This window comes from Protopterus annectens, chromosome 14.part0, assembly GCF_019279795.1.
Source record: "Protopterus annectens isolate FY-2018-M chromosome 14.part0, PAN1.0, whole genome shotgun sequence".
NCBI classification, from domain to species: domain Eukaryota; kingdom Metazoa; phylum Chordata; order Ceratodontiformes; family Protopteridae; genus Protopterus; species Protopterus annectens.
The window spans coordinates 17,751,469-17,768,427 of record NC_056748.1 but is presented as its reverse complement, the minus strand read 5'-3'; the positions used below and the strand labels follow the sequence as shown (position 1 = coordinate 17,768,427).

At 40.8% G+C, this 16,959-nt stretch overlaps 1 protein-coding gene across 1 annotated transcript in view; it reads left to right on the top strand.

Moving 5' to 3' along the window:
• The window catches only part of SHOC2 (SHOC2 leucine rich repeat scaffold protein), a gene marked incomplete in the record, with an annotated part of 832,478 nt that overhangs the window by 260,428 nt on the left and 555,091 nt on the right, over window positions 1–16,959 (top strand). The window contains 1 exon segment of the mRNA XM_044055718.1: window positions 4–175. Coding sequence (XP_043911653.1) covers window positions 4–175 — 172 coding nt within the window.

Genomic DNA, 16,959 nt, shown 5'->3' with positions numbered 1-16,959 from the left:
CAGTGTGAATTTGACAAGTTTAACATTGGCAAGAAATTGCTTCCAGTCCTATCCAGTGGGTGGACCCTCACAGTTTTCAACTATCTATTCTCTTAACATGGAACACAACCGCATAAACAAAATTCCATTTGGTATCTTCTCTAGGGCAAAGGTGTTAAGCAAGCTGAATATGAAGGTAAGTGAAGTTGCAGTGCTGTAGAGTTTGAGAGTCTGAATTTAACTTATAACTTGGTAGATACTTCATTAGGGATCATTCTGAATAGGTCTTGGGTTGTTGTTCATCTTGATGTTCTTCGTGTTTCACTGTTACAGTCGTCACCTGTGGGTTAACCATGCTGTGATGACCCTATGCCAGCCCGAATACCAGAGTCAATATTTTTTCTGTGTCTGCTGCTGTTACTTGCTGGCTGACGCCAGGTCGACAGTGTTATAAAGGAAGGCACCCGACACCATTACATCAGTTTTTCTTGCTGTGGAGCCCATAGTAGAAGCAAATGCAAGTGTGCCGGTCGGTTGCTACCAGAGTTTGAATTACAACTGAAAACGTCTAAAGCTAATTTTCTTGCACTAACCGATGTCTGAAAAAGTACAATTGTCTCACCTGTGGAAAGCAAATACCACACCGAGCCTTCCGTTCATGCGTCACTTGTTTAGGCTCAGACCACGCCACCCCCCCCGGTTGCATATTCTGTGCCCTCTTTAATGCGAAAACCATTCGTCATAGAGCTCTTTTTGTAGTCAGGTTTTTTCGTTTTCCATCTTCCCATTCCGAAAGTGTCTGTCAGCCAGCAATCCATAGACATTCCAAAAAATGTAAGAATAAAGATAGAGGTAGACCACACAAGGCTAAGCCGTCCGACATCTCTACCTCTAAGCAGGTCGTTAGTTCTCTGGAATTCAGTGAGGCGCCTTTGCAGCCCCCTGATGCCCAATTCAGTACCGCCGTAGGCCTCTACTGAGACCCTTTGAGTCCTGTATGCCACAGAAATCTTTTGTCTTCCAAGCCTTTGGTTGTCTCTGCCTTGTTTGGGTCTGGAGCCACAACGCAGGCACTGGCTTACTAGGAGGTTTTTCACACTACCGAATCTAGACAAAAAACGATGTCTTCTCCTCTGACTACAGTTTCTGTCAGACCAAAGGATACTTTTAGGCCTAGAGGCAAGGCCAGTCCTAGGAAAACTACCTCTAGCCACCATTTTACCCCTGCTCCTCCATCCCAAGCTGAAATGTAAAATGGCAGATGATCTTATCACCCTTACCAGGGGTAGTCAGGCCGCACCTTCTAAAAGGAAGAGAGACCCTTTCCCTGAAATACTGTTTTAACTGGATTCTGAGGAGTCTGGTTATTCATATTTTGAAGAGCAACAGCAACTTCTTACTGCTTATGAGGATTCAGATGCAGAGGAATTCATTCCTTCTGCCTCCTCACCAGAAAATCTTTCCTTTGGGGAAACCCTTTACACCCACAGGGAACATTTCCACTGGGAATCCCAGGATTTCTCTCATTCTAAGAAAAAAATAAGTTTCTAGACCTGCACCAGCACACAGACCCCTGGCTATCCCCCGTGTCTTAAAGGTGGTTGATAATGTCTTCCATGAATCCACCTTAACTCCTGTCACCCTCCCACCTGTTCCCAGAAAACCTGACTGGTATTACAGAGTACCGGATTCTCACAATTACCTTTACAGAAGTCCTGTTGCAGACACCGAGGCCATTACACAGGGACCAAAAGGAGAGCTAAGGCTAGTTCTGCAAAGATTCTTACTCCTTCCGACAAGGACTCCAGAGGTCTGGACAGATGGGGTAAAAAGTATACACCTCTGCAACCTTAGCTATAAAAACACTCAACTGTCAGTTCCACATTTTAAAATATCAATAACACACTTTGGAACTATTAAAACACAAGATTTCAACCTTTCATGACCGTGCCAGTTCCAAAGAGTTGGCAGATTTACTGCACTGTACTTGTCAAGTGGCTAAACACTCATTGCACTGTGGGTATGACACCCTAGAAGCCTCAAGCAGGGCAGCAGTGTCAGGATCTGTCATTAGGAGACATGCATGGTTGAAGAAACAACCTCTCCCTGATCATGTCAAATCTGAATTACTTGATGCACCCTTGTATAAGGACTGCTTGTTTGGAGTAAAAGCAGAAGAGGTGCTTAAAAAGTTCTATTCAAACAGTAAAAGATTTCCTTCAGGTACAACCTCCTAGGTTCGGCAGGAATTTTCCCTCAAAACACTGGTCCTTTCCTGCAGCTAGCGGACAGGGGAGGGGTAAGCCCCTTAGGGACAGTCCACCCAGACTCCTAACCCTGGTACAACAGAGAACCAAACAGTGGGCCACTTCCGCTCCAAAGGCAGGGAGTTCTAAGCCATCTCTCTATAGCAAAAGCTCTCAAGGACTCCCTGTCCCACCTCTGCCCTCCTTTCACTCACCAAAAACTAGGAGGAAGGCTGTCCCTTTGCAAAGAAAATTTGCCTCTTGTAAAAAAGGACCAATGGGTTTTAAAGATAATTTCTCAGGGATACAAATTCTCCTTCAACGAGCTCCCAATTCCAAGAGGGTACCCAGACTTGCCTCCAAATCAGTGTGCAGAGGCACTGAAACAAGTCCAAACTCTCATATTCCAAGGGGCAGTAGAATCCGTCTCTCAGATCAAACAGACAAAGGCTTTTATTCCAGACCATTCCTTGTTTCCAGAAAAGAGGGGACTTGGTGCCCCATCCTGGATCTATCCATTCTGAACACCTTCCTGGTGGTCCCCAAATTCAGAATGCTAATTTTTCAGCAGCTGCTGTCTATGCTGACAAAAAATGCCTAGTTAGTAACCCTAGATCTAAAAGATGCCTACCTCCACATCCCCATAAGGGAATCCTGCAGGAAATTTCTTCGCTTCAGAGCAGGCACACAACACTTTCAATTATCTGCGCTACCCTTTGGCTTATCTACTGCTCCCAGGGTATTCACCAAATGCTTAGCCCTGGCCATAGCCTTTTGCAGACAGAAAAATAAGCAAATTTACTCTTATGTGGATGACTGCCTCATTCAGGCAGATTGCAAAGAAAGCACCTCAAGGACCTCCTCTTTGTCAAATCCCACCTGACTTCTTCTCGTTGATGGTGTACCCTAAGGAGGTTAAGGCAGACACCCTCCAGGGAGATAATTTTCTTAGGGGCACTGCTGGACACAACATCCCAAATGGCCTACCTATCCCCAGAAAAAAAGAGCTTCCTGCCTCTCTGTTTTACCCACCTGACTTCCAGACTTCACCTCACTGCGAGGAAGTTCCTACAAGCCTGTGAGGTACATGGAGTCTTGCATCCTTCTAATTCTTCTGGCCAGGCTTCACATGAGAACTTCAGTGATACCTAAAGAATCTTTGGTGTTAGCGCTGTCTACCTCCTAGAGACCTCTCTACCTCTGACCCCCTGTATAAGGGAAAAGTTTCTCTGGTGAGGAGGGGTCTGTGCCCAGAACAAGTGTCTTCCCTTCACCCTGTGCCCAACCAGGCAGACCATTACCTCAGACACCTCAGACATAGCTTGGGGCACTCACCTAGAAGCCAGATGCATCCAAGGTCTTTGGGTTGCCCAGCACCTTCCCTTACATATCAGGCAGACGGAAATGATGGCAGTACAAAAAGCTCTGACATCCTTCAAACCCCATCTCAAGCCAGGGGTTCTCCTTATCAAAACAGACAACACCACAGTAATGTGGTGCATCAACCAACATTGAGGGACCCAATCTTACCCTCTGTGCAGGCTAGCCATGAACCTCTGGCTGGCAGCCTCTTCCATGGGACTACACCTGATAGCACAATACCTACCAGGGATCAACAACCCCCTGGTAGACCATTTGAGTAGAAACTTACTGGATCCCCACGAATGGCAGCTCCACAGAAAAATCTTTTTACAAATCACTCAGTTGTGGGGGACTCTGGAGGTGGCTCTCTCTGCTTCTTATCCCAACCATCAGCTGAAAACATTCTGTGCCAGGGAGTATCACCACCTAGCGTGGAAGGTGGATGCCTTGACCTTCCCTTGGAGCACCCTGTTTGTGTACACATTCCTTCATCTGCCTCTTATCCCCAAGGTACTGACCAAAATAAGGGAGGAGAGACCAAAGACCATCTTCATTGCTCCAGATTGGCCAGGCAACATTGGTACCCCTTGCTACACAGCCTGATATTACAGCCCCTGATCCCAGTCCTCTTGTCTCGTGGGGGGGATGCTGCACCCAAACTTGCAGACTCAAACTATCAGCATGGTTAATACTCGAAAGGCAAACAAGGGGCCCCTGTTAAGAAAACTGGTCCTACACATTATCACAGAGGCTAGAAAGCCCAGCACCAGAAAATCTTGGGCAGGAAATTGGAAAAGGTTCTGCTGCTGGAGCCAGTCCAGAGGGGGCAATACCTCACCATCTCCCATCCCTCTTATCCTGGACTACCTAACAGAGCTACATATAGCGGCCTCTTCTTCTCCTCTATTAAAGTCCACGCCTCAGCCATTTCAGCTCATTTTGATACAGAACAGCCCCTGTTTTCCCATCCTTTGATTAAACAGTTCCTCAGAGGGGCTTCTAATATTAGACCTCCCATAAGGCCACCCACTCCATCCTGGGACCTGAATTATGTTTTGGAAAAACTACCTTTACCACGCTTCGAGCCTGCTGCTTCAGCAGAACTAAGATACCTCTCCTGGAAGACTGCTTTTCTCCTAGCTATCACCTCAGCCAGAAGGGTTTCAGAACTTCAGGCACTGATGGCCATTGAGCCCTTCATAATCTTCCATGCAGACAGGGTCTCCCTGAGGACTAATCCCTACTTTGTCCCCAAGGTGATATCTAATGTAACTCTCAACCAGGCCATACATCTACCCACCTTATTTCCTAACCCTTAAATCAAGGGCGAAAGAATTCTGCACTCACTAGATGTGCCCAGACAGCTCAGATACTATCTGGACCATACTAAACCCTTCAGGAAAACAGACCAACTACTTGTCAGCTTTGCCCCAGGGGCAGAGGGGAAACCCATTTCCAAAAGGATAACACACTGTATCCATTTCTGCTACAGTTTGCATGGAAACCCCCCCGCAAGTCTATTCGAACCCATTCCACTAGGGCAGCCTCCACTTCCACAGCATTCCTCAGGGGGAGTTCCCAACAGGGACATCCTGGAAGCTGCTACTTGGACTTCTGTCCATACCTTTACCAAGCATTACCACCTATCTCTGTTTTCTAAGGCTAGGGCAGGGTTTGCCTCTGCTGTTCTGGAGGGCATGCTGACCCATTCCTAGGTCTCTTACTAATCCTACCACCCCTCTCCTCAGCTTTGGGAATCCTCCCACAGGTGATGACTGCAACAGTGAAACACGAAGAACATAGTACAGTTGTATACACTTACCATAAATGTAGATGTTTGAGTGTATTCACTGTTGCAGTCCTGGTTTCCCACCCTCCTTCACCCTTGTATCTTCCTTTATGGAGACTATTCTAACTGTAGCTTTTAGTCACCAGGACCACTTTACCATATTTACTTGGGCCTCTGACTGGTTAGGGCAAGAAAAACTGTTGTAATGGCATCAGCTGCCTTCCTTTATAGCACTGATGACCTGACGTCAGCCAGCAAGCGACAGCAGCCGACGCAGAAAAACATTGACTCTGGTATTCAGGCTGGCTGAGGGCTACCACAGCAGGGAATAACCCACAGGTGATGACCGCAGCAGTGAATACACTTGAACATCTACATTTATGGTAAGTGTACACAACTGTACTTTCTAAATTTCAGTTTGGCATTTTTTCTCCCAAATCCCTGTTGTTGGGGACTTGAACATCAGAACATCACAAATGCAGTGTGATGCATTATAACAATGCACCTAATCATGGAGCCTCACAATTCTTTTCTGCTGCAGTTTGGATACTGATCTTGAGTAGCTTTTTGGTAAATTTCCTATGTTCAGTTTTTAAGGCAGTGAAGCCCTGTTTGGTTTTGTGGCCCCATGTAATGAGTCCGTGCCTGCACTTGGGCATAGTGTATACTACCTGAGAAAGAAACTGTGTGGATAATCACAAGTAATAGTGAATCAATGTGTTAACTTTCTAACATCAGTGAGACAAACTCTTTACATTCATTGGCACCAGGAGCATGGGGGAGTTGAAAGTGACAAATTTGTGAAGATTGGTGGGAAGGTCTCTTGGGGCAGACAAGTTTCTTAACCAGAGCACCATTAAAGACCAAAGAAAGCAATGGTAGGCCTGTGTCATGGCTTTCTTTGGAGGAGGGTCCATATCACAAATGCTCCTCTAATTCCTCACATTTTTGTGACTTTTCTGTCAAATATCAAAGGTTCATGCATGCATCTGTCTTCTAATTTGAAGAGTCAGTGACCAAGAGAAGGCAGACATCTGCTCTAGTCTTGAGGTGGGGTTGCATCCTGCAGGTGTAGACACCAGTCTTGTAGGTTAGTCAGGAGTATAACTTTATGCTGGACCTAGCTGTTAATACTAAGGCACAGCATTTTGAGTCATTGACTGCAGCTGTCTGGTTGTTCCCAGGTCTGCCTGTGTGTCCAGCATTGCCTGGTAGTGAAACTTGGGAAGCTATTGACTTAATTTTGAAGTCTAATGGGATCTGTATCTGTACCCAGCCTTAGGACACACAGACTGTACACGTCATAAGGATTTTCATTACTGTATTCCTTGCTTAGGCCCTGACCACGACGTAGCTAGTTGTCGGTTTTGTGCTAGATTCAATCAACATACTATTAAACTAAGGTACGATTTTGCTTTTCATTACTTCGGTAGGCGTTTTAATTACAAAATGTCGTCTGATAAGGTTCCGGCTACCAGGATTTACCCTTATCTACCTATGAGGATTCTAATGCAGAGGACTCTATTCCCTCTGCTTCCACTCCAGAGGATTTCTCTTTTGGTGAAACCTTGCATACTCTTAGGGAGCATTTTCGCTAGGAAAGCCAGGATTACTCTGATTCTAAAAAGAGGCTTAGGGATTTCTTACTCCTGCCCCAACACAGGCCTTTAGCTATCCCCACTGTACTGGACATTGTTGATGCCTTTTCGGAATCAAGCTTGGCCCCCGACTCTCTACCTCCTGCTCCCAGAAAACCTGATGGGTATTACAGGGTTCCTGAATCTCACAAGTTCCTTTTTAAAAATCCTACTGCTGGATAGATGGAGTAAGAAGGTATACACTTCTGCAACCTTGGCCATTAGGACAGGATGCACTTGCGAACTGCTTTTGCTTCAGGCACCGCACGGCAAGAAAGACTGAAGAAAATGGCGTCTGCTGCATCTTTTATACCCCTGGCGCACTGACATCAGGGAAGAGGCGACAGCAACCGACGCCGGACCTAGACTTTGGAATTCTGGCCGACTGAGGGTAGCCTGCCAGCAGGATAACCCAAGGGTAATGACTGCAATAGTGAATGCACTCGAACATCTACATCTATGGTAGGTACACAACTGTACTTTTTGATTCACTAGAGGTATCTTGTAGGGCTGCTGTCACTGGCTCTGTACTTAGAAGGCATGCTTGGCTCAAGGAGCAGTCTTTGCCAGATCATGTTAAAGCTAAATTGCTGGATGCCCCATTAAATCATGACCGCCTGTTTGGTAACAAAGCAGTAGTAGTACTAAATCTATGCAAACTGTTAAAGATTTCCTGCAAGTACAGCCTCCCGGATTTAGTAGGCATTGGCCTTCTAAGAATTGGTCCTTTCTTGTCTCTTCCAGGCCTTCAGTCCAAACCCATGACCAGCAGACCACCTAGGCTACAGTTTCAAGGTATGCATAGGACTAAGCAGTCGGGGGCTCCCACTTCCAAATCAGGGAGTAGTAAGACTACCCCCTATGGTAAACTGTCTCAAAGACTTAACTTTAAAACTTCCAAGCCCTTCTCAACTGACCGCTCCTGTAGCTTGAAAGATTGCTCTGCAGGCAAAAAACTGGAAATTCATTACCCAGGACAAATGGATTTTAAATATAGTATCCCAAGGATACAGATTTCACTTCCACATGTTGCCAATCCCAAACGGTTGGCCAGATCTACCCCCAAATCAGAGGGCAGAGGCACAAAAGCCATTATTCTCTCTCTTAAGTATAAGGGCTATTCAAACTGTACCGGAAGAGGAAAATGGACAAGGTTTCTACTCAAGACTTTTCCTGGTACCCAGAAAAGACAACTCATGGCATCCTGTCCTGGACCTTACTATCCTAAACACCTTTTTGGTGATCCCAAAATTCAAGATGCTAACTCTTCACCAGTTGCTTCCTATGCTAGGCAAGGATGCCTGGTTGGCAACACTGGATTTAAAGGAAGCCTACCTGCACATCCCAATCAGGGAATCTTGCAGAAGATGCCTATACTTCAAAGCAGGCTACATGCACTATAAGTTCTCTGCATTGCACTTTGGCTTATCTACTGCACCCAGGGTATTCACAAAGTGCCTAGCTCCAGTCGCATTTTGCAGGCAAAGAAATATTCAAATATACCCATACCTGGACGATTGTCTAATTCAGACAGAAAGCCAGGACATAATTTTGAATCATTTGGCATTTGTACAAAAGGTGCTAACTTGTCTGGGGTACACCATAAACGAAAAGTACATCTTGTTCCCTGTCAACAAATTATATTCCTGGGAGCAAGCTCCCAGATGGCTTTCCTCACACCAGAGAAAAAAATTAATTTAACAGCTTACTTCAAACTAATGGCCACAAAAACCCTGCTGTCTGCAATGCAAATACTGCAAGCCTTGAGGTTCATGACCTTCTGCATCCTACTAATTCCATGTGCAAGACTGCATATGAGGAAACTACAATGATGTCTAAAAAGCCTATGGTGTCGACATTCTCAGGATCTAGAAGCAATGATTCCTGTCATACCTTGCCTACAGTTAGAGCTCCTTTGGTGGGCAGAGGGACTACCATTCACTCTACCCCCTGCCGCCCAAACCCTAACAGACGCATCAGTCTGTGTATGGGGGGCTCACCTGGCAGGGAAGTGCATTCAGGGCAAATGGAACCCAAGGCAAATGCACCTGCATAGGAATCAAAAAGAAATGTTAGCTGTACAGAATGCTCTGACAGCCTTCAAGGACTACATTCTTCCAGGACAAAAGCAGTGGGGTACCCATTCATACCCCCCTCTGCAGACTAACCATGGCTCTGTGGAACACAGCCTTGAGCTACCAAGTGCATCTACAGACTCAATTCCTGGCAGGAAAGCTAAATACACTGGCAGATGAACTAAGCAGAAATCTCATGGACCCACACGAGTGGAAACTGGAACCAAAGACTTTCAACATGTTGATAAACAAGTGGGGGTGCCCAGATATAGACTTGTTTGCCTCCCCCCAGAACTACCAATTGGACAAATTCTGCACAAGGACTCCACACAAACAAGCTTGGAAAGTGGATGCCCTGTCTTTCAACTGGAAAAATCTATCAGTTTATGCCTTTCCTCCTCTGTTTCTCCTCTCCAAAGTACTTCTAAAGATCAAACAGGGATAATCCAAGGACAATACTGATTACACAAGACTGGCCATGCCAACCCTCTTGCGCAGTGTCACTGCTGGCAACATGGCACCTGCCTTAGACCCCTACCCTGCTGTCCCAGCAGGAGGGCCAGAATCTGCATCCTCGGCTTCAAACACTGAACCTGGCAGCCTGGCTAATCACCTGATATGTCCGTTACCATCCCTCAGTAAACAGGTGTTGGATGTCATTCTGGAGGCAAGGAAGCCCAGTACTAGAAAATCTTATGCTGAAAAATGGAAAAGATTCTGTTCCTAGAACCAACCTAAAGGGATGGGCACAGCAGCGCCCAATTCACCTCAGATTCTTCAATACTTAACCGAGATACTTCACAAGAGCCTTTCTTTTTCCTCCATTAAAATTAATTTCTCAGCCATTTCAGCTCATTACAACACAGTATCGCCCTTCTTTTCTCATCCACTGCTCAAGCAGTTCTTCAGAGGGGCCAAAAACCACCCAGGAGAGCCCCAACTCCAGCCTGGGACCTTAATTTTGTGTTGGAAGAACTCACTCTGCCTCCTTTTGAACCAACTGCAAGTGCAGAGTTAAAATTCCTTTCTTTGAAAACTGTCTTTCTTTTAGCAATCACTTCAGCAAGAAGGGTGTCTGAATTACAGGCCCTTATGGCAGTGGAGCCTTTCATCATCTTTCATGCGGACAGGGTGTCCCTCAGGACCAATCCCTCCATGTCCAAGGTAGTATCTGGTGTGGCTCTTTATCAGCCCATTCATTTGCCAACCTTCTTTTCTAATCCACAGAACAAAAAGGAACGGATACTGCACTCCTTAGATGTGCACAGACAACTTAGATTTTACTTTGACTTGACAGGACTAAACCTCAAAGGAAATCTGAACAGCTGTTGGTGGCATTTGCTGCAGGGGCAGAGGGGGAGGCCATTTCAAAGCAAACCATTTCTAAATGGATAGGCCATTGCATTCATGTCTGCTATAAGCACCATGGAAAACCCTATCCCACAGGGAATAAGAGCAAACTCAACCAGGGCTGCATCTACCTCTGCAGCCTTTCTCAGAGGTGTCCCTACCAGGGACATCCTAGATGCTGCTACCTGGAGTTCTGTACATACTTTCACCAAGCATTACCATTTGCCAATTTTCTCAAAATCCAGAGCTGGTTTTGCCACTGCAGTCTTGCAGTGCCTTGTAGCTGGTCCTAATGCTGTCTAAATTCTTCCTCCCATCCTTAGCTTTGGGAATCTACCCAAATGTGATGACTGCAACAGTGAAACACAAAGAACATAGTACAGTTGTGTACACTTGCCATAAATGTAGGTGTTGAGTGTATTCACTGTTGCAGTCCTGGTTTCCCACCCTCCACCCCCCTTGTCTCTCTCTCTCTCTCTTTCTTCCTCACCCCTTACAGAGATTTTTGGTATTTACTTTCTACTGATGGTGTTCTTCCACCATAACCTAGCTCCCTATTTGAGGGCTCCTGACATTTGGGGCAAGAAAAACTGATGTAATGGTGTCTGCTGCCTGGTTTTATACCACTTACGATCTGATGTCAGCCCTAGAACGAGAGCATTTGACGCAGAAATACTAAGCCTCTGGTGTTCGGGCTGACTGAGGGCTACCCCTGGCAGGATAACCCAAGTGTGATGACTGCAACAGTGAATACACTCTAACATCTGCATTTGTTAAGTGTACACAACTGTACCTTGTGTTCTGTTTGAATTGTTCATTGCTGGGTTGGCCTGTTCTGTTAAGGCCCACTTATCAGCTATTTCTGCTTGTTTGCCTTTATTTGTTCTTCCCTTAGCTCTGGATTTGAGGCTAAACCATTCCTTAAAGTTGTCATTCTTATTAGGCCTCCCAGGAAGCCTGTTCCTCCTTCCAGGGATCTTAATTTTGTTTTTGAAAAATTTACTTTGCTTCCGTTTGAGCCTGCATCTTCAGCTTCCTTGCAGCATTGCTGTTTGAAGACTAATTAGCCCTTACTTCTGCCAGATGGATGCCTGAGCTTCAAGCCCTTATGGCATGTCCTCCTCTTTGGTGTTTCGTAAGGACAGGGTGTCCTTGCATACTATTCCCAAGGTGGTGAATGAGTTGTCCCTTAATCACTGTATTCATTTGCCCACTTTTTTCCCCTTCTCTGCAATCTGTCATTGAGAAGGTGCTGCATACATTGGATGTACATAGACAACTCAGATTTTCAGTGAACACTCGTTTATTTAGCAGATTGCAACAGTTGCAGAACCACCAGCACTAACAGAAAACACATAAACGGAAGTATTTGCTTGCAAAAAATTTAGGACAACTTTGGCTCTTGAGTACAGAATTTTTTTTTTCTTTTCTTTTTGTGATTGTCATCACTATTCTTTTTTTTTTTCTCAAAACAAGTTTATTGTTTTAACATATAAGAGAAATATCATAACAATTTTATACAAATTAAAAATAGGTATTATTATAATATTCAACAAAACAACTAAAGTATTTACAAAGACATCCACTACAATCAGATCAATTAATTAAACTAAAATACTGTGCTATTGAAATTAGAATTTTTTTAACAAATTTTGTAAATTATCCCATACAATAAAATGTGATGTTTTTCTAGTTGTTCTCATTCTAATTGTGCTTATTTCCATATGACACATTATATTCATAACATTTTTAAATTCATTGAACGAAGGAGGTGTATCTGAAATCCAATTTCTAGTTATTATTTTCCTAGCCACTGCTAGGATAGACCATAACAAGGGAAGCTTAATCTTTTAACACATTGAGGTACAGGTGTGTTGAATAATATAAGAGACTTAGAAATAATGAAATTATCTGTAAAAAGAGCCTGCAAAAATTCATTAATTGACTTCCAGTATTCTTTCAACTTCATACAGTCATAAAACATATGAGCCCAGTCAGCATTAATTTCTACATTACATCTCTTACATAGATTATCTTTATTATTAATTTTATTCATCATCAAAGGTGTATAAAAGATCTATGTAAAATTTCCATGTATAAAGTCTCCAGACAATGGAAGATGTAGTTCTATAAGCAGATTCCAATATATATTGTTTATCTTGTTGAGTTGGTGGGTCCCCATTAATAGAGGTGAAATAATTCCAGTATGAATCTACATTGTAAAAAGTTTCTTGTCTGATAATTTTATGTATATATGAAAGTTTACCTTTATCAGAAACTTTATGCTGTAAATCTATTATCAAGTAATCAATCAGTTTTGGAATAGATTCTTTAACTGTTATAGACATTAGATCTATTCTATCAATGAGATGTTGTCTAAAGATCTGAACCTCTAACCAGCAAGTTTCTCTTAGATCAAATTCTTGTTTTAAGAAATCTAGATTTTTAACTTTATTATCAGATATCAGCTGATACCAGTACTTTAGATTATTATCTATAGCTAAATGAGCTCCTTCAGAAGTAGATGACATAAGCATACCCTGAGTATAAATTATAGGAATACAATAAAATTCCATTCCCTATACTTAGGGTGCATGAATATAAAGTTACGATAACTAATAATAATATTTAATGGGTAACAGACCATATGTTTAGGTGTAATAGGTGAAGTACAAAATTCCTTTAGCAACCACAACATGGAGTTATTTATAATCATATTTTTATGTGTTAAGGAGATTTTCATGAAGTGCATACTAATTAGCTCCCAATAATCTTTCCATTTTGACATATGACCGATCTATTAATAAAGTAATAACTTTTATAATAGAAGAGATAATATATAAATTAAAGTCTGGAAAAGAAATACCCCCTTGAGACCAGCTATTAGTATGTTTCTTTAATGCAATCCTAGGTCTTTTAGGTGCCCATAAGAAATTTAACATTAGTGTATTCAGTTTCTTGATAGTTATTTTTGTAGGTGAAAGTATTATTGATTGTATTAAGTATAAAATCTTGGGGAATATTATCATTTTAATAATTGTAGGTCTCTCCTCCATAGTAAAAAACATATTATTCCAGGTATTAAAAAGATTTTGTATATTAAGAAAACAGGTATTATAGTTATTATATATAATAGATTTAATATCTTTAGATAGTATTATACCTAAATAAGTTATCTGACCTGAGTTGGGTACATATTTAGTAAAATCACTAATGAGAGTATTTTTTCGTGTATATATAGGTAGTATTTTAGTTTTTCTTCATTGAATATTAAACCAGAAATACTTTTAAAATTCATCATTTTATCAAATAAAGACTGCATAGAAGAATTAGATCCTGCTGATGTAATTAGAACATCATCTGCAAAAAGTTGAATTTTTGATGTTGTATTTTCTTCTATTTCAAAACCCTCTATGTCAGTACTGTTTCTAATCAAATTAGCCCAAGGCTCCATTACTAAAGTGAATAATAGTGGAGAAAGTGGACATCCTTGCTTTGTACCTTTAAGAATGGGTATTTTTGTGAAACATATGTTCCTACCTTAATATAAGCCAGCGTTCCTTTGTATAAATGCTCAATTAAATTTACAAATGCATCAGAGAAATTTGTGCATTTCAGTAAGGTAAACAGATAGTCCCAACTTACTGAATCAAATGCTGAACCTATATCAAGACTAATAAGTGTTAAATCTTTCTTTTTCCTATTTGCAAAATCAATTAATGTTAAAGTTCTTCTTATATTATCAAAAGTATTTCTATTTACAATGAAGCCCGTCTGATCTATGTCTATAATGCCGGAGATAATTGTCTTCAATCTATCAGCAAAAATACTCATAAACATTTTATAATCAACATTAAGTAATGAGATGGGTCGATATGAAGAACATCTAGTTGGATCTTTATTAGGTTTTAAAATTGGTGAAATAAATGTATATTGCCAAGATGGGGGGGGTTATTAACTCAGTTTGGGCCAGAATAAAAACCTTATGTATTAATGAATATGTAGTTTTAGAAAGGATTTTATATATCTCTGGTATAATACCATCATTACCCGGTGCTTTGTTTGATTTAAGCTTATTTATTTGTGTAATAACTTCTGTATATGAAATACTCTTGTCCAATAGTTTAATCTGTTGTTTATTAAGCTTTTTATTCATGTTTGTGGTTATAAACTCCTTTATTTTATCTTTAGGTTCCATGTTAATGTTGTTATGGTTAATCTTGTGAAAGTGATTTCTAAATTCATCCAGTATTTCTGGTATACTAGAAACATTCTTCTTTTTCCTTAGAGAAAAGATTTCTTTGATATGGTTTTGTTTATTCAATCTTTTTGTTTTATTTTTAAGTCTATGTAAGTATTTGGGGCTTATTGAATATGACAAAAACTTGTATTTCTCTAAAGTTATTTTAACTTTGAGTTAAAATTTCTTTGTATTTCTCATTTAGTTTGTTTATTTCTTCAATAACTTTCTTGTCCATAATATTTTCTTTATTATTATGTTTATAAGAGTCTAGTTTACTTTGAATATCTAACAATTCCTTATCCCAAGATTTCCTTTTGTTAATATACCATCTGATACTTTGTCCATATAGATATGATTTTAAGGCATCCCAAACATAGACAATGGAGACTTCAGGAGTATTATTTATGTCTAGAAAATGTTGTACTTCTGAAAGTATATATTCTTTATAGTCTTTTAGCTGAGTTAAGTATGCTGGTATCCTTTTGATCTGAACATTGAGTATTTTTATCATGAATTCAAAACAATTGAGTTATGATCAGATATAGGACATGAAATGATTTTGGAATTAATTAAATCTGTTACCATCTGGTTAGAAATAAAGACCCTATCTATTTTTGAATAAGTTTTGTATCTGTTAGAAAAAAGGTGTATGGTAATGATTTTGACTCTATCTGATTATTAATATCATTCAAATGATAAGAATTAGCAAAATCATTTAAATGTTTTGCATTAGATGTAATTCTTCTTTTCTTTATAGTGGTAGTATCACTTTCATGTAGTATACAATTAAAATCACCAGCTAAAATAATATCCCCTACAGAGAATGATATGATCTTATCAATATGATGTTTCACTGTATTAATACCAATTCCAGGTATCCAATATACATTAATTAAAGTGTAAGTCTTCCCATTAATTTGTATTGTAACCATACAAAACATTCCTTTGTCATCCTGATAAGACTTAATGGTTTTAGGAATGGGCATACTTTTATTCCATAAAATAGCCACTCCTCTTTTTTCTGAGTGTGCTCTGAACTAACCAATACTGTATACTTATTAGTGGCTAGTTTATCAATATCTTTTTTCAAGAGATGGGTTTCTTGCAGGAAGACTAGATTGGCCTTGTGTAGATTAATGTATCTTATTAGGCTTGCCCTTTTACACGGATTATTCAATCCATTAATGTTTAAAGAAATTCCTTTTAAAGATGTCATTTGGCATTTTTAAAACTCAAGAATCTTATGATCGAAATAACAAATAACAAGATAAATAATGTTACATCTCCTCTTTTAGGTGTACCTTTAAACATAGCTGTATTTATTAAATCTCTTATGGGATTTTGTATAGGATTCAATTTTGTTTGTAGTGACAATGAGTGTACAAAATATATTGTGGATGTCAAAACTATATACATATAACAATGAACAAGTGAAAATAATGTAAGGATTAAACCTTGCATCCTGCCTGGAGTTGAAAACTCCAACTTAGAGCAGTATTTACTACTCAAGTTAACCCCCTACCCTAAGCAGCAGTACCTCAGCTACCACCTTATCAATTTAATACTAGTTATATTTAACTGAGGTTAACAGTTTTCAATTCAATTTGTCATCACTATTCTGACAAGCCTTACAATCAACAGTTTCTCTCTTTCCTGAACAGTGCGATTCATCATGAAGTTGGAGATGGCCCACATCTGATGAAGTGTATCAAACGAAAACGGAGTCTTTAAAATGTTTGTGTTTTGTATTAGTGCTGGTGGTTCTGCAACTGTTGGAATCTGTTAAATAAACTAGTGTTCACTGAAGATTTTATCTGTGGCTTTATTGCTTCGCCTGACAGAGGTGCTAGTGTGGATTATTGGTATTTTTGCTTTGGTTACCTGGTTGCTTGCTGTTTTGGGGAACAACTCAGATTTTTTTTGGTTAAGACTAAGACAATTAGGAAACTTTGTCAGCTCTTTGCTTCATCCTAGGTCCTTGGGGCTAGTCATATCAAAGCAAACATTTTTTTTCTTGGATTTCAAAAGCTATTTATTTTTATTTCTTTCATGGTAAGTGCTTTCCTTATTCTGTTAAGGCTCCTACTAGACCTGTGGCTTCTTCTGGCGTTTTTTTTTTTTTCCAAGGGTTTGGATACTGACTCTATTCTTGAGGCAGCTAACTGGACTTCTGTGCATACTTTTACCAAGCATTACAAGTTGGTTGGAATATCTAGAGCTGGTTTTGCAGTGGCCATCCTTCATGGCTTCCTACAGAGCTATGCTTGGTCCTTCCTCC